The following is a 27,387-nucleotide window of genomic DNA, read 5'->3' on the forward strand; positions in this document are numbered from 1 at the left end:
AAAAAATGAAAATCAATGGTTTTATTTGCGTTCGTGTTTTCACAGAGCGGCCAGAGATCCACTTCGGCGAAGTGTGCAAGGAGCAAAGAATGCATTTGCGTACACCGTACATCTATTCAGTCCATCGAATATCAAACATCAATTGGGCGTGATTCAAACAATGTCAATACCCGAATTGATTGTTGGTTTCTTCAAGGTCATTTTCTATGCATTCTATTATTCGGGCTATGGTGTAACTTCGATTGTCAAATATTTGCTAATCAATGTGCTAATGTCGTTAATGCGAGGACCAGCCGAAGAAGTTGTTGAAGAGGCACCAGTTGAAGAGGAACGATTCACAATGAAAGCATTACCACCACTACCAACCGAAGACACATCAAAAACAATGCAGGCATTCGGTCTGGATATTAGCAAAGAGGAAAATGGACAATTTAAAATGGCACCGCACGAATCAACGCAACCGAGTCCAACAGCTTCGGAAGACACTGGTGAAAGTACGCCCGAAGATGGTGTAGCCGAAGGTGCCGAACCAACTGGCGAAGTTGAACAGCCAATGACTTTGGTAAGTCACCAAATAATATTTTTCCAACAAATTTTCACGATTATTGATTTTGGCATTTTGTCAGGTCGATTTATTGGGTGGTGAAGCTGCCAAACGTGCCGATATCGAACGATCAGAAGCGCAAAAAGTTCAAGAAGCAGCAATGGCAACAATCGAAGCTGAATCAAAGAAAACATCACAACAAACCACCGAAACGCCGGCAGTCAATCAAATCGATTTCTCAAAATATGCACATCGTGTGGTTAGCTTTTTGGCGCGAAATTTTTACAATCTCAAATACATTGCATTGGTTTTGGCATTCGGTATCAATTTTATGCTGCTATTCTATAAAGTTACAACATTTGGCGAAGATGCAGACGACGACGAAGATGACTTACTTGGTTTTGGATCTGGTTCGGGTATGTTAGATGGATCCGGTGGTTCGGGCAGTGGAGATGGTGATGCTGAAGATGAGGATCCACTCGAAGCGGTACATGTTGATGAAGACTTTTTCTATATGGAACACGTTTTACGTGTGGCTGCACTTTTGCACAGTTTATGTTCACTTGCAATGTTAATCGCTTACTATCATCTAAAAGTGCCATTGGCGATATTCAAACGTGAAAAAGACGTTGCCCGACGATTGGAATTCGATGGATTATATATTGCCGAACAGCCAGAAGATGATGCAATTGCAGCGCATTGGGATAAATTAGTAATTTCATCAAAAAGTTTTCCGGTCAATTATTGGGATAAATTCGTGAAGAAAAAAGTGCGACAAAAATACAGTGAAACATATGATTTTGATTCGATATCGAATTTATTGGGCATGGAAAAAAGTACGTTTGCTGCACAGGAAACAGAAGAAGGCGGTCTTATTCATTATATACTGACCATCGATTGGCGATATCAAGTGTGGAAAGCTGGTGTTACCATAACGGACAGTGCTTTTATTTATGCACTTTGGTATTTCACGTTTTCGGTGTTCGGTAATTTTAATAATTTCTTCTTTGCCGCACATTTGCTCGATGTTGCTGTTGGTTTTAAGACGCTTCGCACCATTTTGCAATCGGTAACACACAACGGAAAACAATTGGTGTTGACGGTGATGCTTTTAACAATTATCGTTTACATTTATACGGTGATTGCGTTCAATTTCTTCCGCAAATTTTATATACAAGAAGAAGATGAAGAGATTGATAAAAAGTGCCATGACATGTTAACGTGTTTCGTGTTCCATTTGTATAAGGGTGTACGAGCCGGTGGTGGTATCGGTGATGAAATCGGCGATCCGGTCGGTGACGATTATGAAGTGTATCGTATCATTTTCGATATAACATTTTTCTTCTTTGTCATCGTTATTCTGTTGGCCATCATTCAAGGTTTGATCATTGATGCATTCGGTGAGCTTCGTGATCAACTTGAATCGGTGAAAGAAGACATGGAATCGAATTGTTTCATTTGTACGATGGAAAAGAGTTTCTTTGATGCGGTGCCGCATGGTTTTGATACGCACGTTCAGCAAGAGCACAATTTAGCCAATTACATGTTCTTCCTGATGCATTTAATCAATAAACCAGACACCGAATACACCGGCCAGGAAACGTACGTTTGGAATATGTATCAACAACGTTCGTGGGACTTTTTCCCGGTCGGTGACTGTTTCCGGAAGCAGAACGAAGACAAAAAAGCTGGCGGCGACGAATGAGGAAATCATTTGTCTTTTGTTTGTATTTGGGTTTTTTTTTAATTTCGAAACACCATTTTACGTATTATTGTTCATTTTTCGTGTTTTCTTCATTGTCTTCTCGCTCTCACTTATGTTTTGCACATTGCTCCAATGACGACACACACACACAAACCAGCGAAATAAAACGACGACGGTTCACACAAGAAATAGGAAACAATTATTGCAAATTATCATCTTTTTTATATGTATTTTTCGTATTTTAAGCAATCATTTTATTTTTAAATTATCTGCTTAAATCTCTTTAGATACAGTTATGTTATCAATATTCTTTTTTCTCACTTTCTCTCTCACACACACATACAAATAAAATTGAACGAAAACAAACAACCACTTTGGACCAAAAATTAGATTTTTTTTTCTTCGATAAAAAAAATGTTAATTAGTTAGGTTTAAGTGCAATTCAGACAATCGATTTACTAGCCATATTTCACTGTTAGGCATATATGAACATATCACAATTCTAGCAGTATCATACTATTTCGGAATGTTTATCTGCTTTGGATGAAATGAACAAAAAGGATCATATTGCCATAAAATTAGAACTGAAATTGATTCCATTTTGGAAACAGTTGAGATCACCAAAGAATTTAAAATAAGACAAGCACAAACCATTAAACAACCATCCAAACAAATTAGTCTGATTGAATGAATGACGAAATGCTATTTTTTAATACAATACTTAAATGTTTTGATTCAATACGTATTTTCATACAAGAATTGTACTTTCTGTTTTTTTTCTCTCTCTTATCGATACTAAAGATATATTTAATAAAATGAGAAAAAAATAATACAAATTTCGTGATTGCGTTTTAATTTTAATTTAATAATGTTAACCAATAAAATATACAATAGCCATCCGAATACAATATTTAACCATAAATCGATCTTTTGGCAAGCCCATTCTTGAATTCTAAATCTAACAGGGCTTCGTAATGTTACAATGGAAATTGCGTTTCTAAAAACGTATACTCACAAGAGCGATGCTATGCATAATTTTTCACAGAAGATGTGTAGATGCGTTACATTTTAGATGCCAAGTATATTTTTGACAGATTCAATTGAAAAAAACCAAAAAAATTCTAGTAAAAAAAACTTTTTTCTTTGTTGCAAGCGTAATAATTTCAAATAATAGTTCCGTTCTTCTCAAAGCGGGAAAATTATTACAATATTCGAAAATATGAAACTTTAGTAGAATTTGACAATTGTACTTTCGCATATAGATGGCGTATCGCTTTTTTTTATTCACAAAGTTCATCTTTTGTTGATACATTTTGAAAAAATTCGAATGTCATCACTTCATTATAAATTAAAGAAATGTCGCAACTAAACTCTCGATATTTTTCAAAACTTCAAAATTGGAAGTAGAACAGTGGTTTATTTTTGGGCATATCATCATTGAGCAGTTCTACTGAACTCATCTACTATTCCATGCTTCGTCTCTTCGTTTGGTAATGCATCCGAAAATGTACAAAACCCAATTCAACGCACGCCGATCAAAAGAAAAAAATTATCACTCTGCTGTTCGATTTTAATTAACCTTTTCCTTCTTCCACTTTCTGTCAGTTGAAATCGATTTAAATTAAATGTGTTAGACTGATGTTGATCAGTATCATTTGGATTAAATGGGACGAGAATTTAGTTATTAAAATCACCACATCAGATTTCCATTTCTACAATACATCATTTGTTCGGGAATTAAAACTAAAAAAAAACTGACATATCCTTAACACTCCATTCGGTGTTCCGTTTATCTGACATTGAATGATTGTCATTTTCATAATTTGAATTCATTTTTCACACAAAATAATTTAACGTATTTTTTTCGCAATTTAATGTAGTTTCATCTTTTATCAAAAATCAAATGATTCATGTTATAAACATGATGTTTATTACATTTTAATTTTTCAATTTGAGAAAGGCGTTTTTAATATTTTTTAAATAAAAAAATGCGTTTGAATGTAATGCTTTTTCTCATTACGCCAGTAGATTATTAAAAAAAAAACTAAAACTTTAATAGTGTAGTCCATGAATCAAATTTCAAATGATGTCTATACAATTGTTTTGGAGAATAGCATTTCAAAATGCAAATAAACAAATTAACTTTGTGATGTTGTTGAAATTTTTATTGCGATTATTATTCGAACATGTGGTGACCCATATTTGAAACAGAGCGTTTTTTCCAAACCATCAACCTATTTTAACTGGCATGCTCGCACTACCCGCACATTATTTGCCCCTGCGTGTGTTTCTAGTATCCATGTCAGCATGTGCTTGCGCTTGTGATGCCACATTGCCTGAAATAGAAAGAAATGTGATAAATTAGCAAACCATCGCATAAATGCTGTCAGTCACATTGTCAATGAATTATTGAATTTGTTGGGAACCCTGAGGATAGAATTCAGACAGAAAATCGTGTGAACACCGAAGGTATGGTTCTCATAAATTTGATACCTTTTAAGATTACTATACCTTTTAATTTGAATTCATGCCCCGCAATTTATGCACGATGGCATGCCAAAGAAAAAGGATAAGATTCTCAACATGGAATCTTGTTTTTTTTTATAAATCTGAATTGACTCTATAATCTAATCAATTATACCTGAGTTGGTTCCATTGGGTTCCATTTCGCGGGTGACTTCAAACCACGATTTATCGATTCATATCGCTCATTCTACCATTGCATCGTTTCGCATTATTCCAGCCTGTAAAAAACATATTTCATTAAAAATTATGCAAACTAAGAAGACAGGAACAAAAACAATTTTTTAAACATATTTAGTTGTTGAAAACCCTGAGGATAGAATTCAGACAGAAAATCGTGTGAACACCGAAGGTATGGTTTCCATATATTTGATACCTTTAAAAGATTGCTATACCTTTCGTTATAATTATTCATGCCCCGCAATTTATGCACGATGGCATGCCAAAGTGAAAGGATATACACACACACCCGCCATCAACACCAACCATGTGCATTTTTTTATCAACATTGTATAAGAGCCCAAAGGGGTTAACATGTTTTAAACGTGAATTTCAATTTATGATTTCCAAACGCGGTTTAATTCAAAAGAACATTGAAAACATTTTTTTTTTTCAGAATGACACGTGAACGAAAAAGAAGGCCAAAATAACTCTTTCGAGGTTATGTTTTGCCAAAGTTGATAGAATTCTTGTTTCATGTGTTTCTTCCTCAAAAAAAAAAATATATACGTTTAATAATTACTGTATGAAAATATACTTACTTGAATGTGTAGCTGTTAATGAGCACAGAAAATTCAAGGAAAATGCCTGATTTTAAAATTGGAATGTGAAAATCCAATGAAAATGCCCACGCACCGAAATTTCATGTTGTATCGCTGCTGTAGTCGAATTGTGAAAGAAATGAACGACGAACCAAATTGTAAGTGTCTATCTTGCTGCACGCGGACAACCATTTAAATACATATATGTCAATATGGATTGAACGTCTTCGATGTGAATTACACTTTAACCATACTTTAGAACAAAATATTTACTTTAGAACGTTCGTTGTTGGAACCGTTTCGTTTGGATAAAAGCAATGAAAATTAAGAAAAAAAATATTGTCAATATTTTCTATTTATCAAAAATACATACTAATTCTCCATCAAAAATGTTCAACATCAAATGGCTGTGAATATTCTAAAACATTTAAATATTTTTCTCTGCAGCAAAGAACGATTGAATTAAGTACGATTCAAAAATGATTTAAATACGATATGTGTTAATCTGTGATGTTTGACTCATGCATACAACTGTTGAAAGTGACTTTTCATTCTGTCAGATTTGCTTTTACTTGTCTGTTTCTCTTTCGTTCTCCATATTTGAATAATAAAGTGCCGGTGTGTACTTAATATCACTCTCTCACATAAACATTTGTCGTATGTGTAATATAGTTCACACTATTCGATCGGTTTCTTTGTAATCGATTTCAATGTGTATGTATCTCACGCGCGCTCTAACACTCAACACGGGCGAACTTTTGTTGTGAAGGAATTCCAACAAAAACAAACAAATAAAAATTAAGAAATGAACAAAAAAAAAATATACATATATACGCACACAGATGCACGATACAATGAATAAAGACGAAACAGCGGCGTGCGACAGAGCTACTTCGCAAGCAAACAAATCTTGTGATGACTAGTTGTGTTGTGTTGTTAAGACACGAATAGTCGTTTTTGTGACGAATGCGTGCGCTTGGCTACGGGATTTAATTTTTTTTTGTTCACACGCATCTCTTATTATTTCTCTTCTTTGTTATCGTTAATTTTCGGTATATTGACCATATATTTTATTCTCTCTAACCACTTCATCGTATGACTCATAATCGAGGCTCATTTCAATTTTTGAGTCTTAAACACATTTCGGGTCATTTGAATTTAATATCATAAACAAATACAAAACAAAAAAAAGGTTTCTACTGCGCGTTGAATTCGTGACATTTAAGTATTTAAGTGAGATGAAGAATAAGAAGAAAAAACGGAGAAAATTCTTTTGCAAATTAAAAACAATGGCAACAGCGAATGATTAAACGAATCACCCGATGTGGTGCAAATCAAATCGGTGCATATCGGACTGTATTGTTGAGATCAAGCAAAATTCAATCAATAGCGCGAGAACAGAAATCCGATTACGCATGAACGACAGTGTGTTTACCTCTTTTTTTTAGCACGGCTCAAATGATGAATAATTTGAAAGATGAAATTTGTCAATAAAATAATTTGAAAGATGAAGATGAGAGCAAAGAAAAAAACAACAAATTAATATAGATTTAATGAAGGAATCGATAACGTTGTTTCATTTCAAAGACATTGTGAATGCAAATTTCGAGTTTTTTTTCTACATTTTACATTTGTCAATTGTTGTAGCTGTGGAATCGTCCTATCCTTCGTACAAAGTTATTTGAAGACAAAAGTTCTCAGATTCAGTTCTCACTTTACGTCTGTTCTTCGCCTGTTTCCCTCTCTATTTCGGTTGCTTCTCTTAATTTTCAGTGATCATCGTTTAGTGAATCAGTTGGGTGATACGCCAGCATCTATGTGGAATTTTAATTGTTCTTAATGGTGCTACAGCGCAACTACTGTAACTTGGAATATTCTCATGTACGATACGCTCAAAATGAGAAATAATCTCCATGAAATATTAAATTTCAACACAGCCAATCGAACAAAAACACGTTTCTCGAACAATTCTTAATATACTTGGTGTCCATCTGATCGCCAGTTATCGTTTTGTTTATTTGTTGCTGTTATTATTCAATTTTGCTTAAGCAATAACTAAAAATAGAAGTATCAAACGTTTCAATTTTATTTATATTTGTTGTTTTCTTGTTTCAGTTCTACAGTTGATACAGAAAAAAAAGAGTCATCAATCACTTGGTGTGTGTAGCTGAGTGTGTATATTTGTAGAGAAATTATTAGATTCATTTTTTTTATGAATTTGGTTTGTGCCGGGTTTAACACGCGTATTAAGTGCTAAGCAGTTGCATACTGCTAACCAAAACACGTAATTGAAACGAGAGTAAAATAGTCGATTTGAAGGTTTTAAAATTATCAACATTTGTAAGGCACCCACACACACACGTAAAAATGCCAGTTTTTCATACAAAAACAATCGAAAGCATTTTGGAACCTGTTGCCTCACAGGTAAGTTCTTTGTCATACTCTCTTATTTTTATACTTCTTCTTTCATTTAATTTAGTTCTTTGTTTTGTGAAAAAGTTCATTCAAGCAAACATGTATACGTATTCATTTCATGTACTTTGATCCCATTACCGAGTCAAACGTATGCAAGTCCAACAAGAATTGGATTAATGTTGTTGTTGTCTCTTTTGTTTAGCATTGATTTCTACTTTTGTTCATGGCTTAAGAGATGTTCAATAATTGCAGATTAGCTTTGATTCGTTGAAATGTGTCGCTATTCCGTTTCACTTTTTCTAAGAATGATTCGACTATTTTTAACATGTATACATAAACATACGCACTAATGTACAACAAATAAGTACAAATGTGGGCACTAATATGGCATGAAAAGTCATCCAACATCATCAGAAAAAGCCATCGTTTGTGCGATAGATGTGACGTGGTGCAATAAATTAACGGTGAAAAATACGACAAAGAATTAATAAACGACGTAGTCTGGTCAAAATCGCCATCCTTGAAGAAAACCATTTTTCTTTCATTTCGGAAAGAACACTTTTTTTTAGTGTGAAACACACAATATACAAACAAATAAACAACTTTTACAACGTCTTCTCAAAACTATCGAAATAACTATTTTTAAATTACACGGACATTCGCAAAAAAAAATTTGGTTAGTTCGACGGTGTTTGTCGTATTTTCATATTCTACAACATTTGTCATTGCCGGCGCACAAATCAAGCAACACTTGACGTGTGTTGCTCAGAGTGTGTATCAATGACAAAGTGCGCCACATTTTTGCTCATCATGATAGATACATTTCAATCATACATCTCTTTGGGATCGCAGGCGATCACTTCATTTCTAACGTCGCCTTTTACAATGTGAACATCAATGAACTTTCTATTTTTATCAACAACCAACACAATACCATCAATCGATCTAATCATATTTTTTGCCATCAACAAAATTTATGGCCTCATGACCCTTTTGGCTTTGATGACGGCTTTAAAATTATATTCGTTCAAAGTGGAAATTCATTTCATTTATATCGATCGAAACTCATTTCCTTCGTATGCTTTTAGGGTATTTCCTTTCGTCTTCATAAATCGAATATTTTTATGCCACGCCATACTGATGCAATGAATCACCGGCAAACCCATTCATTTCACATTTATTCTCCAGCTAGTTTGTTTTTATGATATATTTATTAACCATTTTGAATCACGCCTTTCCCGGTGGCAAAATGATTAAATATGTCCGATAATAACTGTTCTTATCAAATATATATACTTTCATCGTCGTCATCATTTTTTTCTTTCGTATTTCTATTCGCTATTCGATATCAGATTTACTGAACAAAATAAATAAATAAATAAAGCGACGCTCACGCACATAAAGAAGAAAATTAAATGTTTTTTTTTCTTCAAAACGCCCGCCGGCGCCAAAAATATATTTTCCACTTTGTTAAGCGTGCCCTCACCTATGATTTGAAGGAAATATGAAATCGCTTCATTTCTATTCAATTGTGGTTTGTTTTCACCACAACTGTTCTAGTAAAATCACGAAAAAAACACAAACAAAAGTTTGTTTGTCTGTTTTGGGCCCCGTTTGAGCGGTTTTCTTTCAATAAAAAAAAAATATATGTCTCATTGTTTTTATTGGTTTCAATTAAGCGTCAATGAGTTTGACACTGTTCCAAATGGACTTGATATACAAATATACTATTTCAAGACAAGTATCGGCTGGTGGCGGTGCTGCTGCTGTTTCACAGTTGCCAATAAAATGTTCGAATAAGCGTGAATACCATCAAAAATCACTGATGCATTTTGATTACTCAAATATGAGTGACCATGTCACAACAAATGTATATCATAATTTGATGAAAATGAATGCGAATAGAAGCACAAATTCATCGATCGAATTTCAAGTCCAATAAGTAAATTGCTTGTTTCTATACATAAATATTTGTTCTATTTGGAAACCGTTCAAAATGATGTGATGAAATAATGAATAAAATTTGGTTCGATTATGCAGCCAGTTGTTGATGGTTTTGTGAAATTGCAAAATGTTTCGGGCAAAATGTGGGTAAAATCCATTCTTGAAGAACGATCAAAGACCTATGAAACCTATTTCTAGAAAACGACCGAAGAAAAATCGGTAAAAAATGATCGTTTTAAACTTGACCTATTTAAGTGACGCCCGTGACACCCGCTCACAAACATACTCTCAAATTTAATACGGCATTTTAAGAAGCAAAATTGAATCGCGTTAACGAAATCGTTTATTTATTTAATGGTTGTGTCGTCTTTTAATGAATCGCTCCACAATTCAATGTGAATGACATAAAAAAAAAATACCACGACAATTTAAAGGAATGCAAAGGGAGTGTCTAATGTAAGAAATTCAGATTTTTGACAATCACATAGCACATTAGCACCGAAACGAATTTCATGTAAAAAAACAATTCTGGAAGAAAACCACAATTGGCTACATTAAGACACCACAATGCCCAATATTCGAAACAAATCGGAATATCTCGGGGCCGGAATACAACACCACAGGAAGTTTTTGGTACTTACGAAATAGTGAAATAGTTTCGTGGCCAAAAGAGCTGAAAAATCATTTGTGAGCGAAAGAGTGAGAGAGAAAAATCACGTAAATAAAATAAGAAAAGTTTGGGCGTCGATGTATTTGCCATGCATAAATCTCAAATGCTGCTGCCGAACGAAACATAGTAAGCTATATAGTATGACTGTCTATGGGGGATATTTGTATTGGTTGGTATCGACTCGATTGAAATGAGTGAGTCGCCATGTGTAACTGTAACGGTGATTTGGATCAAACAAATCGTTATTCTTAGGCGATTACTCATTCACCGTCTCTACATTTGTGTATTTTTTTTTTCTTTTTTTTTTTGCTTCTCCTTCTTTTTTTTGTGTGTGCAAAATGGGTGGACTATACGGTCTTATTGTAGTATTATTTCTTGTCCTTTGCGTCGAATTAGATTGCGTTTATGCTTTCATGTGGGCTTCTGAGAAACGAAATTTTCATATTGAAAAAACGATGTGTGTAACACAAAACGTATAGAATTTGTGTGAATTTTTGTTTTCTTCTGAAATTTTATTTGAAAAGAATCACAGCAAAAACAGCACACACTTTTACTTCTCATTTTACACATTTTTGTCGTTGTTTTGAGTATACTTTATGCTGTTCCCGTTTTCTCTTCAACAGAAGAGAAAAAAAAAAATAAAAAAAAATGTTTCATTTCTCGTTAATGAAATCATTTATGATTGCGATATGAACACACAAAAAATAACTTGTTTACATGACCGTGAGTTGAAAAAACCAAAACACCAATATACTACGTCTGTACTCGACGCAATATTAATGAAAATTTCGACAACGAAAAGCAAAATGAAAAACGATCAAGAATAAATAACTCAAAGTGAGTGTTTTCCGATCCATTTTAATATTTCACATATACCACAGTTCACAATTTATAGCTAATAAAATTGGCTTTTATGTCATAGTGTCAATCATTTTCCAAGCAAAATGCGTTAAAAAATGTAATGTTTACAGTATTTTGACGGAGAATTGTTAGATTAATATCAAATATGCAAAGCATATGGGCGAAATTCCAATAGATTTTTCAAATGAAAAGAAAAAAATATCAATTTTCGGCAGACAAATTAAAGTCATTTGAATACATTGTAAAACGATTTAGAATATTTCATTTAGAAAAATCGATCAGTTTTTTGCATTTGATGCGTCTGATTTCATTTGGGCGTCAGTGCACTTTTGTCACTTTCGATGGATTTTGTGCATATAGAGAAATTTCGCTTCACTCATTCACGTGTTTTATAAATAGAAAATGCTCTCAATCGAGATAGAAATAGAGATTACTTCTTTCTATTTTATTCGATCTATTACCGTTTCATACAGATACTCTATGGAACAGTACATCGAACTAAGCAGATGTTTATAATTGAATTCGTTTTTCACTCTTTCGGCTGGTTTTGTTGTTTTCGCTGTTTTTTCTTCTTTTTGGTCAAGAGACGTTTACATTTTTGTATGCAGTTTTTATGAATGGAAATCGAAAACATACACACATTTATATGTTGGAATGTTCTAACGGTGTGACATTTATTTTAATTGTGAATGAGACAAAAAAAGAGCATACCAAATATAAATAGTCGATTTTTCAGCGATTGCTGGAAATAAAATGACACATCCAATTAGAGAGAAAATTTAAAGCGTGAAAAAAATGCGGCGACTTGTTAAAAAGAAGAAAAATTGGTTTGCCAGTGAAAATAAATCTATCATCATTTGTATTTTATATGAAACCGGAAGATAGACATTTATTTTATACGAATGTTTGTAATTATTTTCATTTCAATCAGTGGAATTGCATATCGCAAACAAGACGAAAAAAAAAATTGAAAACAAAAACAAGGAAAATGAAAACAAAAATTGCATACACGGAATACGACAACGACATCGACCAAAGGCAAAACAAAAGACCATTGAAAATGAAAAGAGCAAAAGTCCAATTGAAAATTGCAAACGAAAATAGTCTTGGCGCATATTCCGCAGTCAAAGATGAATTACACATAGGCCCAATTGTACATAAGTATATTTAATTCCACCGTCAGTTCACAGACACTGACAACCATTTATATGCCATGAAAACTAGTTTGGGTTTCGTTCTCATTGTGCTGTATCATGAATATTTTTCGCTAGCGCCTGCACAGTGCACACATAACAAAGCCGACCAAACATAATTAAGGTCTTTAAATGCATTACATAATTGCCAACAAGACTGTACAAGACAAGAAAACAAAAACATCATTGAAGCACAGTCAAACCGAAGTGTAATAAGCAGTTTTTTTTAATTCTCTCTCGTCGGTGATTTTTTTCGCACACACACAAGTAGTACGCAAAATAACCGAGAGATAAAGAAGAAAAAAGAACTGACATAGCGTTTATATTATAAAATAGACAATATTATAAGAAAAAGAGCAACAGATTATCGTGCACTAAATCATGTACAAATAAAGATAAATAGTAACGCGGTAAAGATTAAAACAAAACTATGAAAGTTAAAATAATTGTATCTCAGCTCTTTCTCCATGTGTTCGCATTAGTTCCATTATATATATATTGTCAGACATTGACATATTAGAGCTAAAACGAACATTCAAGGAAGGTCATTCGACCGCGAAATATATTCCTATATATATGTACGTATCAATTTGCAATTTCTCGACGATTTTTTTTCATGTATATTCAAGTTTTCCATTTTCATACCGACATAATGTAATTATGGGAAATTCGATTGCGCTCATATTACCAATTTCTATGCAATATTAGATTTTGTTTGAGTGTTTGTCATAGACGCCAATACGGCAGCAAGCAACAGCAAAAACATTACACACAATTCAATTGAGTGAAGATTGTGAGACAAGAGCGAACGCGATTTCATTAGACACCCAAATATGGTAATGATTCTGATTTTGTGTAACGCTTGTGTCGTCGTGTAAACTCTTCAATAGCGCTCATCGAACATGCACACATACACCCATATTCATTCATCTTAATTCACTATAACGAAGTTTAAAGTGTCGTTTGCTGCTTGTGGTTTCTGTTTCTATTACGAATTTGTGCTGGTAATTCTCTGATTGGTTTTAATTTGAATCCAATAAATTTGAAACGAAGCAAAAAAAAAAAAAAAAAACAACAACAACATGAGCATATCGACGCACAGATATTTGTAAAATGTCAATATAATTGGTGCCCATATGAGGCAAATACGTTAGCGAATATAGACGTCATCACATTCACTGTATGCTATGTCGGAAATTTGTCATTTTTGGTCATTGCCTTGCTGAAAATGTTGCATGCCTCATTTTTGTGCAAAAATAATAATAATACTGTATTCGGTAGTGTCACATCTTCATTTTCATGAATTTTTGCCGCATTTCATTCATTTCGCGATGACGCCTCAAATACCTACATATTGACTTGTACATAACATTTCGCCCATGCTTTTTTTTTCTTCTTCGTTCAATTCATTCATCTTTGCCACAATTCTTTAATGCATTTGATTTTCTCTAGGTTTCCCGTTTGGTGATTTTGCACGAAGAAGCCGAAGATGGAAATGCAATGCCAGATCTTAGCCGACCCGTTCAAGCGGTATCGTCGGCTGTTGCAAATTTAATTAAAGTCGGCCGTGAAACAATCACCGGTTCCGATGATGAAATCTTAAAACGTGAAATGCCTGCATCATTGACCCGAGTCGAAACTGCATCGCATTTATTGGAAGATGCGGCTGCAATGTTACGCCCCGATCCGTACTCAGGACCAGCCCGAAAAAAGTTGATCGAAGGTTCACGTGGTATTTTGCAAGGTACATCATCATTGTTACTGTGCTTCGACGAATCGGAAGTACGAAAAATAATCCGTGAATGTAAACGTGTATTGGATTACTTGGCCGTATCCGAAGTCATTGACACCATGGAAGATTTGGTGCAATTCTTAAAAGATCTCAGTCCATGTTTGAGCAAAGTATCGCGTGAAGTGAGCGCTCGTGAAAAAGAACTAACACATCAAGTGCACAGCGAAATTTTGGTACGCTGTTTGGAGCAAGTGAAAATTTTGGCGCCAATTTTAATTTGCAGCATGAAAGTCTACATTCACATTGTTGAACAAGGTGGAAAAGGTGCCGAAGAAGCATCGGAGAATCGTAATTATTTGGCATCACGCATGAGCGAAGAAATTCAAGAGATTATTCGTGTACTACAATTGACCACATATGATGAAGACACCAGCGAATTGGACAATTTGACCGTGTTGAAGAAGATCCAAAACAGCATCATCAATAAAATGGGACCGGCTCTCGATTGGTTGGCCGTAAGTTGTTTAGCTTGACTCACCTTTTTATACAGACAGCAAATTAAAAACATGAATCAACTAATTAATGTGTCTAGTATATTGGTGATGGCATCACTGGAAAAAAAATTGTAGTTTGTTGTTTTTGTTTGTTCTTGTCTGTGTTTTTCCTGGAAATATTTTATTTTCTTGATGTGTACAAATTTACTTACGAATTTTATCTTTATTCAAACAGAATCCATACGCCCTACGTGGTGGAGTTGGTGAAAAGGCTTTGCGTCAAATTCTCGATAATGCGTATCGCGTTGCCGATCGTTGTTTGCCACAAGATGCTGCTGTTATTCGTAAATTGGCTGATGATATCTCAAGAGCCACGAATGAATTGTGCGATTTGCGTCAAGCCGGCAAAGGCAATACCCCACAAGCTGAACAATTGGCTCGTGAAATTCGTGATAAACTTGGTAATCTCGAACGTGCCGTCACAAAAGCAGTTATTGGCGTTGATAAGGCCGGGCATCAAGCTGCACATACCGTGAGTTATCTCAATTTTTATTATACTAGATCATTGTTGTAATTTTCCCATGTGAAATTATTCGATGTTTCATATCTCTATTGTTTGATTAACAACATTATCTCAACTCAATTACTAATATGAAATATATCATACGCCCAACAAAAAACTAGGTACAAGGTCGTCTTGAACAAGCTTGTCGTTGGCTACAAAATCCAAATATTGACGACAAAGGTGTCGGAAAACGTGCAATCGATTTAATCATTGACGAAGGCAAGAAGGTGGCAGAAGGTTTGCCCGGCCATCAAAAAGTCGAAATTTTACAATTGTGTGACGAAGTTGATCAATTGGCAAATCAATTTGCAAAATTGTGCGCTCAAGGTTTGGGAAATACACCAGAAGCACAAGAAATCGCCCGTAAATTGAACGCAAAATTGCATGAGCTCAAAGGTAAAATTCAACAAGCGTTGGTGAATCGTGTGGTCGAAGATTTCATGGATGTATCAACGCCATTGAAACAATTCTCCGATGCTGTCAATGTGCCAGAAGGTACACCGGGCCGTGAGCAAAATTTCAATCAAAAAGCCAACAATTTGCAAGCATTCAGCGATCGTGCATCGAAAACAAGTCGTATGGTCGCCGCTGGTGGTTCGGGTGGTAATAAGAGAATCGCCGAAGAGCTATTAGGTTCGGCCGCTCAAATCGATAGTCTCACACCACAACTGGTATCGGCCGGCCGCATCAAAATGAATTATCCAGCAAGCAAAGCGGCCGACGAACATTTGAACAATTTAAAACAACAATATGCCGACACCATTTTACGCATGCGTACATTGTGCGATCAAGCAACCGATCCAGCCGAATTCATCAAAGCATCCGAAGAACAAATGCAAAAATATACGTTCTTATGTGAAGAGGCAATTCGCAATAAACAACCACAAAAAATGGTCGACAATACATCGAACATTGCACGCTTGGTTAACCGTGTTCTGTTGGTCGCCAAACAAGAGGCCGACAACTCCGAAGATCCAGAATTCATTGCTAAAGTAAATGCAGCTACCAATAGATTAGAGCAAAGTTTACCGTTGATGGTGCAAAATGCTAAAGCCGTTGCAGCCAATATTAACGATCCAGTTGCCGCATCACATTGGCGCGAAGCAAACAAAAACCTTTTGAATGCCGTACGTGGAGTTCGTGGTGCCATTGTTACACCGCCAGAAGTGCCAATCTTGCCTGATTTAGCCGCTCTTAACTTAAGACATCAAGGTAATCACACTTTCTTCTCTCTCGCCTTTCTTAAAAGCTAAATTTTTCTTCTTGTTTCTTTTTTTTTTTAATTGCAGAACAAATTCCACCACGTCCACCACTTCCAAGTGAAAATCGTTATGTGAGTAATATTCCACCAGTGCGTCCACCATTACCAACCGAAACCGATGATGAAGCGGCCGTTTTCCGACGTGCACCATTGCCAAATCAACCAATTCTTCTTGCCGCCCACGGTTTGCATCAAGAGGTTCGTCAATGGGATTCTCAGGACAACGAATTGATTGCGGCTGCTAAACGTATGGCCATACTTATGGCACGTCTATCCGAATTGGTGCATTCAGATTCAAAGAGCAGCAAACGCGAATTGATTGCCACCGCCAAAATGATTGCCGAAGCATCTGAAGATGTAACACGTCTTGCCAAACAATTAGCTCGCGAATGTACTGACAAACGTATTCGCACGGTAATTTCAACCTTACACATTTCATTCGATTTGATTTTGAATTGCACTTACAATTTATTTCTTTTTTCTGACATCCTATATAGAACTTGCTTCAAGTTTGTGAACGAATTCCAACCATTGGTACACAATTGAAAATTTTGTCAACGGTCAAAGCGACTATGCTTGGTGCACAAGGTAACAAAGAAAAAAAACGCTTGAAATTGTGTGTAAAATAATTAATTTTTCCATAATTTTTGCCACGAATGGTTTAGGTTCGGACGAAGATCGTGAGGCCACCGAAATGTTGGTTGGAAATGCACAAAACTTGATGCAAAGTGTAAAAGAAACCGTACGTGCTGCAGAAGGTGCAAGTATCAAAATTCGTTCGGATCAAACAAATCAACGATTGCGTTGGGTTCGACGTCAACCATGGTATCAATATGCATAAGAAGTAGACAATTTGGCGCCAAGAAGTGCATTACTTTCAAACATCGAAACGCGATACCTAACATCATCATAAGAAAAATCAACAAAAACAACGAATGTAACCGAATTGAGAGAACAAGAAGGCCAGAGCCTAACATAACACAAAAAATAGAAATGCGTGCTTGTGGTTTTTATGATTAACAGAACAAAAAAAAAATAATTTATGCCAAAATGACTCAAGTGCCTAATTTATATTTACTATACACACATTTAAAATTAATGATAGTAGATTATTTTAACGATATATTTACAATGAACACGAAAAAAAAGAAGAAAGAAACACATATGCCGAATTTGGATGATCAATTGTATTTATTTATTCGTCGATCGCGAGCGACACAGAAAGGTCCCAATGAAAATGCAAAATCAATTAATTTTGTTCAGAAATTAACACCTAATATTTTATATGAAAAAAAAAAAAACACAAATCCAGAAAAGAATATATACAACAAATATTGTTCATTTTTCAAACAAAAATTCATTATCGGTGAGCTATTTTTAGAATAGAGATTGTGCAGCTATAGATTAACTGTATCATTTCATTTTGTATTATCAACTGCGAGCAAGAGCTTTTTTCCTCTATTTCTTATTTATAATCCAAGTGCAACTTATAAACGTCCATTTTCTTCATTTTAATTTTACAAAAACAAATATTTTGTTTGCAATTGCCGTTCTCGTTCTTTTTTCTTTAAATAATTTTCTTTTTGATTTATTGTAGGAATATATACATATGTCTTACAATTTTGCATTTAACAAATCTTCAAGTGGCAATAGTCATACAGAACAATGAATTTAAAAAAAAGAAATATATTTTTAGTGTTTAGCACAATACAAGGCGACTATTATTAACAAAAATGTTACATTTTAACAAAACCGTTGTGTGAAAACTGTTGAATGAATACAAAATCAGAGGAAACTAAATAATACAATTTATTTAAAACTAGAAGAAAACACTGTTTATATAACTTTTTTTTGTTAAACTTACTTACCATGGTAAAGTGAAAGAAGAAAAAGAAAAATCGCAAACTGAATCCGAGATGAAAGTATTGAATAAAAAAAATTAAAACAAATAAATGGTAGCTTTGAAAAGGATAAAAGAGATAACACCATACCGAATATATAAAAGTTATGTGCACAGTACAACTTGACATCGATGTCGAATGAAAGTCAAAGTAAACATTTAACCTCCAAAGATGTCTACTGATTGCTCGATGATGAGGTTTGTTTGCATATTCATTGTAATACGATTTTAACGAATTTATAAAGAGCATTGACCATTTTTTTATATTTTTATTTTTAACCGAATTTATTGGTATATACATACAAAATACTAACAGCAAGAGAAAAATCCGGCCATACCATGAAAATGGCCAATGAGAAGAGGAACATACAAATTCATATTAGTAACCAAGTTTGAAATGGTTTGTATAATAGTTTTAATGTTTGGAATGGGTTTTTTTCATGGTTTTTGTTTAATATTTCACGTACGCTTCATCAGTTAAAAAAAAGTCGGAAGTTCAAAAAAATGTGAAAACATATGAAAATAATTGGAAAATTCTGTACAATGAAATTTGTTCAAAAATTGTTCTGAAAAATGTCGAATCACATATTTTTTATGATTTCAACAGCGCCAAAATCATAGCTTATTTTTCTACAATTTGATAATTGTATCTTATCAATTGGGCGCAATCAACGACCGAAATGTTTGATAGAACTTGTTAATGGAATTGCGGTATATGAAACTTTTCAAATTATTGTTAACATGTTAGTGTAATGTGAGCATTTTTACGATTATAATGCTTGGTGTTATCATTTGTTTTAATAAATCGACTAAATTTAGCATTTCATTTAGCAAAAATTTAATGAGGCCTTTAATCTTTATATAATAACGAAACGTATTTTTGCTACTACAAACTACATACATCGTTTTTTCTGGCTGATGCCATTCAATACCATAACTGAATGGAAAGTGCACACAATACCCAAATTAATTATTCGTATAAAATTTGCTAAATTCTTATGGAGAAAATGTTTTAAAAAATATCTGCATATATGAGTATGGTATGGATGTGGCGGAATTATTTAAAATGGTAAACGTGTGTAATGAAAGCATAAAGAAGAGCCACATGTGTTATATGTGTTGTTTGCAGTGTTTTTGTAAATTAATTATTAAGGCAATAAATAGTGGAATACAATGTATTATTATTAATGTGTAATTATGTGTGTTATTAATTCATTCAACATTTTTTTACATACCCAAGAGAAAGAGAGGGGAGCGAGAATTATTTTTAAGTTTATGCTTTGTTTTGAAGTTTTGTGTTTACCGTTAAAATATTTAATAAATTTATCGTCAACAAATAGCGAGATTGGTTTAGTTAGTGTTGCGACAACGATGCTTTTTTCAATTAAAATTTCATTGGGTTGTATTTAATTAAAATGTCATTGTCATTATATGAAAAACACGATCATCTATTCTCAATTATCCAGCGAAATTATATTTTGTATACAGTCGAACCTCGATTTTTCGACACATAGATGCTTCTCAATTTTTCAAAATCAATTGCTTTCAAACATTTTATAATAGCTCAATGTAGTTTTTCCGAATATATTTGAGAAACACATTGGAATTGACTGTAAAAAAGCGATGAGAAAGAAATGTCACATGGGTTTTCTCTCTCCGAAATTGTTTTAAGGCATTTTCGTCGAAATTGTTTTATAATTCATTTTATTTCGCCAAAAACAAAAAGTGATGGAAGAAAACTGTGACACATTTCGTTAAGTACATGTACATTTATGACGGTATGCACTGTGTACTATATGTATGCGGTATTTGTTTTCAGTACGTAGAAAGTAGTTCAAAATCATTTACTGAGATCAATCTTAAGTAAGTTTCAACTAGTCATCCATCTGCAATGCTTGTGATAAGAAAACTTTTTTTTCAACTTAAAACTAAACATAGAAACTATTCGGGGAATGTTGGAATGTGTTACTGTATATGTAAGCATGTATTTGTGTTGCCACATGGAGTTTACAAATCAAAGAAACAAAACATAAAGTTCTCTTCCCGCTGTTTATAGACAACAACAACAAAAAAAAAGCTCAACTGCACAGTGTGTCAGAATATAACTGCATCATGCATATCAAATGGTGTATACAAATTAACTGAGTTTCTTTTTGTCTCTGGGCGAGCAACGCTCTTCAGCGTTGTATTGTAATGTCTATTTGTAGAAAGCAGTGGGTTACATTTAAAAATAAATAATTCCAAAGTTATGGAACATGTACACAGGCATCTTTTTATCGTTGGTGAACGCACACATTTTCTCTCATCTATTTTTTACTCTTTTCTTCCCTTTTTTTCTGCCGCGTATAATTGCCAAGTGGATTCCATAATAACAGATGATAAGTATAAATACGGTTTTAAGATTGCGTGTATTATGCTTGTAAATATTTACAGTACAGAAATGAAACTTTCTCAGCATGATTTTATTGTTGCATGCTGTTTTTCGAATTTAATGCATTTTTTGTCGGTTTTCCACTCTCTTTTATCTCTTTGGCTGTCTTGCGTTTCGGTGGTATTTTTATTTTTGTTGGTCTGCCTTTTGATTTTCAAGCGAATACTGAATGAACGTGCTTTTTTGTTTACCTTCAGACCGATAAAAACTCATGCTATTTATATTGACGATTTCTTCGAACGCAAAATGCTATCGACCATTTACCCTTAAATGATGGAAAAAAAGATATACTTGCAAAGCATAAAGTTTATTAAACTCAAATTGTACATTGCAAAAGAATTTTTTTTCGTGCTTGGCAATTCAAACATTTTTTTTAACAATCATATCAACTCCGAATTTTTCTTGTTTGGCTGAGAGTTTTAAAGAGAAAGCGTTAAGTGTTGTTGCACAATCGAGTGAAAATAGACTTTTTTCTTTACTTTTTGTTTAAAAAAAAAGAAAACTGATTTCTTTCAACGCTCTGTATTCAAAGTATTTAACTTTTCATCAAAAAGTGATAAAAATCCACTTCGGTATGGCTTGATTCACAGATTCTCAGTTCGTTGTTTCTACACAAAATGACAATAATTCAAATGAGAAGAAAAGAATAATTTGATTTATGGCATGTATTTACCTAGATCCGTAAAGTTTTTCTCTGAAAGCTTTATGCTCATCGTCAATGAAAAAAATGGTGCTTCACAATGCCGCAAAAGCGTAAAGTTGAGAAGGTCCAGAAAAAGAGAAAACCGATGCGTCTTCGACGAAAGAAAAATAAAACAAAAAGGTGAACAAAAGTGAGATTGTTGCCATCACACGAAAAATATTTGGCACTCACATAATCTATGCAAACACCTGTGTCTTTCCTCATTTTCACTCGAACATTATGTTACTTCCGTGCACGACAATTACACTGCATTTTGTTTGAAACTCTCATTCGCTTCTTGCTCTCTCGTCTATTATTCAAGATGCTCTTCGTTGATGATGATGATGATGCCATTTTACACAATGTCACTCCTAAGTCATCGCCAACAAAATGAAGGGAGCGAACGAACTGGGGACGCATTCAATTGACATCGAAGAAATTATAAAATAATGTTGTTTTCTGTACACGGTACACGGGGGAACACAACAAACTAATATTACACATCGTAATCGTAATATTGTGGCTGATTCATTATTTTTGCTGCAAGAGTGCGCCGCAAAGATGCACACATACAATGTGACGCACAGTGAGTACACCAATTTGAGGCCAAGCTTACACATAATTTTGCAACGTTAAAACAAGGATTGATACACTCAACAGTGCAAAATGCACACACACACACACCCCTTGCATACACAATACAAATTAGCTGATTCGCACATCCACACGCACACTCTCTATTTATGGCACAACAAAATCATAATAAATAAATTAAACAAATGTCTAATATGTTTTGTGAAGTGCTGCAAGCTAAACAGATGCAAAACAGAATGAAATTCAATTCATGCAATACATACAACCGTCATAATTGATGTTGAGAAAAGTTTTTATCTGTGCTAATTAACTGAAATTCGCCAGCTTTGCAATGATTCACTCGAATTAAATACAAATCTTCTTATAATAAAATTAGCCAATTAAGACTCCTTTTTTGTCGCTTTTGCTCGCTTTGCTTTTCTCTCTGAGCTTTTTTGTGCAGCCATTTTGTCAATTCTCTTTAAATTGTATTATCGTGCACTTTTTTATATTGTCTATTATGAATAGCACTCAATATACAATTCAATTTTTATCTACATTTATTAGGTTAAGTCGACTTGTGCGCAATTGTTAATGAGTAAATAAATATTATTTGAAATTTAAAAAAAAAATAAATCAGAAAAAAGAGATAAGACAATCATTGTCTTCCTGAATTGAATACAACTCCATACAAAAAAAATTATATAACGTTCTTCAGATTCCGTTTTTGTATTGCCATATTTATTCTTACGGACACGTATATATTTGGATATATTTGGAATTTGCATTTATCATCTGACCTAATTACAGTAGTGATTTTTGATAAAATGGACAAAACTAATTTATCACATATCTGTAATACATCTTTTGGGACAACTAACACAAAATTGATAATTATTTCAAGCATTTCAACAATACACGTGTCCCGATGATAACCGTTACTGTGACTGTATAATCAAACCAATTAAAATCAAAACCAAATTGAATCATATTCGAATTGATGTATTGTTGTGGTTAAACAACAAACTTTGTTATTCTATTTACCATTCAATCATAATACAACAACAGTAAAACCTTCCAGCAGTGGAATGTTGAAGGTGTGAAATTTATGTTCAATGAATAGTGCATATATTTTTCAGCCTATAGACTATATATAGACAGTGTAGAGTTCGTAAACCGATATCGAATTTTCAGCAATGTCTGTTTCATCTGTGTCGACTCCGGTGGTTGCTTTCAGAATGGCTCTGCATATTAATAAAAACATTTGGTGTCAAGAAGTATTTATTTGCAATTTATTTATAGATTTTTCAATCAATCAATGTCAATGAAACAAATTCCAAATCTTATTCGATCATTACGAATGATTCATATTTGATTAAAAATTCATAATTATAAAGAACAATAATAATACATTAGAAAGTGTGTGGTATTCAATTTCAATTTCGTAGTGTGAGTTGATTGAAAAATCCTTCGACTGGTTCCAGTGCGTTGGTGCCACCCTTCAATTTTATTGTGGTTGGTGTTTTCGGAGATACTTCAATTTTAAAGTCCGACAGAATGTGATAACAAATCGCTTTTAATTCGAGCAATGCCAATCGCGAAGCAATGCACGCTCTCGGACCATTTCCAAATGGCAAATAGGTATTTGGTTGAATGTTTCTTTTGTTTTCATCCGAAAATCGTTCTGGATCAAATCGTTCTGGATTTGGGAAATATTTTGCATCTAAATGAATACCGTAAACGGGGATCCAGATACGATCGTTTGGCTGTAACAACACTTTTGTCCCATCACCATCTTCTAGTAAATATTGTTTGGTGACACAACGATCCATTTGCACGCCAATCGGCCACTTTCGCAAAACCTCCGATATACACATATCCATGTATTGCATCTTTTGTAATGCTTCAAATGTCAGTGGTTTGCCATTGAGTTGGTCCTTTGTTTCCAAAATTTCCTCATAAAGACGCTGTTGAATTTCCAAATTCAACGACAATTCGTAGCACAAAAAGTTTAATGTTGTTGAAACGCCCGTAAATCCGGCTAAGAAAAATACAATACCTTGAGCGACTAGGTCATCATCAGTCCAATCTATTTGAAAAATGTTTTGAATTCAATTAGAAAAGTGGAAAAAAAAGGGATGAACTAATCAAAATCGTTACTTTTCAATTTTTCCGATGTTTTTGATTGGATAACCTCGGCAATGGTTGCAAATCCAGTATCTTGATCAACTTCATTTTCCTTAATTTGTTCATGTAATTTACCTTCTTTGGCCAATAACAATAAATGCAACATGTCATTGCGTACAATTTTCTTTTTCTGTCGTTCGTCAACGGCACTATGTATGACCGAGCGGAAAAATGTCGTGTGCTGATCGCTTAAAACCTGCAACCGAAGCCATGATGCAAGTGTTGGAAATGAAATCGTTACTAATGCTTTCAATCCCATCAAAGCATATGCCATTTCTTTTCCCATTTTGAAAAATTGATTATCTGGTTCACGTAATGAATTACATTGAATGCCAAATGCAACGGTTCCAATGATATCGTTTGCTAATCGCATCATCAAATCTTTCATATCAAATTCCAGGCTATTTGTCTTTGATTTTGATGAAATTTCGGTTCGAATAATCGAATTAAAGTCGATTACGCATTCGTTCATTAACGATAGCATATGCCTCATTTTACTGCCAGTGAATAATGGACTGAGTGTACTTCTCATTTCACGCCAAGGTTGATTTGACATTCCTTAAAAATAAGAAAATATATTGAGCTGATAATGAGTTTAAAATGAATACATGATTTTCCATACCGAACAGTGCACGACCCAAGAGCGGATCGAGCTCCTTATCCAATTGGAAAAAATGATTTACAAAATAATCGAAATCCTTAATTGTAATGTCACGAATTAAATTGGGGTCCATGACCATGTATGATGGCCTTCCACCCATTTCATACATTCCAACAAATTTTCGATGTTGCGAATGTTTTTGATAAATAGCTTGCGATGATAATGCCATTGGTAATTTTCCCAAAAATATTTGGTACATAGTACCAAGTATTGGTAAACCTCTTTCGAATTTCACATTGCGTTCCGTAAAATAGCTCCAATTCTTTATTATCAACACATAAGTAATGCGTACAATGAACAGAATTATCAGGAAATATGCCAAGAAACTGGTTACACCACTAAAACCGAACATTGTTTTCACTGTGCAAACGCGGTACCGTTTGAACACTACCTTTTCACGAGTGACACTAATATAAATTGAATTTCACACTTGATTCTTATATATACTTTTTGCACACTCATCCAATTATTCTTTAAATTCATATCAATTGATTTGCCACTTGAATGATAATGTCGCGCAAATAGAGGACCATGCAGTCTATGTCCGATGCTAGGGGGTAGACACGAATTATAAAACTTTGAATCATGTGAATCACAGTGAATCAAATGAATCATTCAAATGTCAAATAAGCATCACTTTTGGTTTTACTAACATGATCGTTCAACAAATTCTAAATATTATTTTTTCATCTATTTCGTGTTTTTCTAGTAAATTCCAAATAAAATCAACCATAATGAGATAATACATTTAAAAAAACGTCAAGAAATCATTTTTTCGAAGACAAATAATTTTAATTGTTCAATAAATATTTCTTGTATGACACATAAATGACATTTCAAATGTCATCTAAACAATGTGAATCTTTTGAATGACAGTGAATCAAATGAATCATGTCTACCCCCTAGGTCCGATGTGTATGTAACTGAGTTCTATTATTGGTAAATCGCGCAATAATATTGAAATTTTCAATGTTAATCAATATTTTTGCATCGTCACACCAAAGTGCTTTGTAATATTTTTATTGTTTTTGTTGGTTTGATAAGTTTATCTTTTATTTAGAATGATTTTGAATGATCGTTTTTGAACGCATTTTTCGGAAATGATTATTTGGCCAGTCATTACACATGTTATTTTTCGGCTTTTAATATATATTCAAAAATCGAAACAACCATATCAGTTTAAAAGAGATTTTTGTTTATTAAAAAAAAATACGCATGCTCAAGGGCAAATTCGGATGAGAATAACGAATAAGAATAAATATATTATACAATGAGTCGCATTAGGTTGATCTAGTCACAGTGTATCTCATTATTGTAATAAACACACTAACGTTGTACTGGTTTCAGTGTAATTCTACAATCATACTATTTACGTATAATATTGTCGGCAATTGTACGGACAGTTTTATCAGTGAAGAGGTGAAATTGATTGGCTTACAGTGCACATAATTGGAATAAATATAAGAACGGTGCTCTATCCGATTTTTCATATGAATTTATTACCCATGCATGCTTTGTTCCTCACCGTTCGTTTCACCCTTTCTATATATTCTAAAATCCGCCTATTTACTATAAGTAAATACGTAAAATTCGCTAATTTTGTGTGAATTCAACAAATTCCATTTAACTCCCCTTCTCACGTCCCATAGAAAAATTCCAATGAAATATTTATAGATTCCACGTTTTCGATCATGCCATCAAAATACTTGTAATATCCAAACGAAACCAGAAGTGAAAAATGAATGAATAAAAAAAACGGTGGACTTTTGAGTGTAAGAGCTACGTGAAAGATTAAAAGCTTTTGAAAAGATGCTCACGGAGTGCATTGTATGTGCGGGTTGAATAGAATGTTCGGTCGCGTGTGCACACTTGTCACCAAAATAAACGGCACTCAAAATACGACAGATGATCATTGACTCGTTGTCGAGTGAGTTGAACATTGCACACGCCATTGAACAAATTGCACACGATTGAACCACTGCAAAATGGAGAATATAAACCAAATACAATATTTTATGTTCATATAGATACAATTATGTGAGCTCGACACTTTGAACGATTGATGAATGTGTTTTTTTTTTCTTTCTTTATTTAAATTGATCAATAATGTTAGTTGACTAAATGGTAATCATGAGATTCAAAACGTAGAATAAAAAATAGAATCGTTTCCATTACTATTTGTATTTCTATTTCGCTTAATTTATAATTTAAAGTTCACTTTTGGTGCTGATTAAATAGCTTGATTTCTTTTTTTATATCGAATAAGTGCATTTGATAATAAAGAT

The 27,387-nt window shown here is 33.7% G+C and overlaps 4 protein-coding genes and 1 long non-coding RNA gene across 10 annotated transcripts in view; 3 read left to right on the plus strand and 2 right to left on the minus strand.

Moving 5' to 3' along the window:
* LOC116352229 (ryanodine receptor) overlaps positions 1-2,373 on the plus strand; it is a 29,472-nt gene extending 27,099 nt beyond the window's left edge. For all 6 annotated transcript variants that reach the window (XM_031784650.1, XM_031784651.1, XM_031784649.1 and 3 more), the window contains 2 exons: positions 46-562; positions 627-2,373. In XM_031784650.1, coding sequence (XP_031640510.1) covers positions 46-562; positions 627-2,249 — 2,140 coding nt within the window. In that variant the 3' untranslated portion in view covers positions 2,250-2,373. The remainder of the gene's footprint in view (positions 1-45; positions 563-626) is intronic.
* Positions 2,374-4,392: 2,019 nt separating this feature from the next.
* LOC116352565 lies at positions 4,393-5,698 on the minus strand. The gene is made up of 3 exons (XR_004202299.1): positions 5,534-5,698; positions 4,891-4,993; positions 4,393-4,585 (listed from the first exon to the last, which is right to left on the minus strand). It is a non-coding gene; the product is annotated as an uncharacterized LOC116352565 (long non-coding RNA).
* Positions 5,699-6,469: 771 nt separating this feature from the next.
* LOC116352171 (vinculin) lies at positions 6,470-17,969 on the plus strand. The gene is made up of 8 exons (XM_031784562.1): positions 6,470-6,585; positions 7,649-7,957; positions 14,069-14,863; positions 15,078-15,374; positions 15,527-16,619; positions 16,697-17,082; positions 17,166-17,256; positions 17,334-17,969. The coding sequence occupies exons 2-8, from the start codon at positions 7,901-7,903 to the stop codon at positions 17,507-17,509; spliced, it is 2,895 nt and encodes a 964-aa protein (XP_031640422.1). The 5' UTR covers positions 6,470-6,585; positions 7,649-7,900; the 3' UTR covers positions 17,510-17,969.
* Positions 17,970-18,464: 495 nt separating this feature from the next.
* LOC116352170 overlaps positions 18,465-27,387 on the plus strand; it is an 82,988-nt gene continuing 74,065 nt past the window's right edge. Inside the window, exon 1 of the mRNA XM_031784559.1 lies at positions 18,465-18,766. The gene's annotated coding sequence lies outside the window, so the exon portion shown is untranslated. The remainder of the gene's footprint in view (positions 18,767-27,387) is intronic.
* On the minus strand, positions 23,525-25,525 carry LOC116352172 (cytochrome P450 9e2-like). The gene is made up of 3 exons (XM_031784563.1): positions 25,064-25,525; positions 24,415-24,999; positions 23,525-24,343 (listed from the first exon to the last, which is right to left on the minus strand). The coding sequence occupies exons 1-3, from the start codon at positions 25,452-25,454 to the stop codon at positions 23,691-23,693; spliced, it is 1,629 nt and encodes a 542-aa protein (XP_031640423.1). The 5' UTR covers positions 25,455-25,525; the 3' UTR covers positions 23,525-23,690.

The sequence above is a fragment of the Contarinia nasturtii genome, unplaced genomic scaffold (genome assembly GCF_009176525.2).
Source record: "Contarinia nasturtii isolate CC-2019 unplaced genomic scaffold, AAFC_CNas_1.1 Cnas_scaffold_187, whole genome shotgun sequence".
NCBI lineage: Eukaryota > Metazoa > Arthropoda > Insecta > Diptera > Cecidomyiidae > Contarinia > Contarinia nasturtii.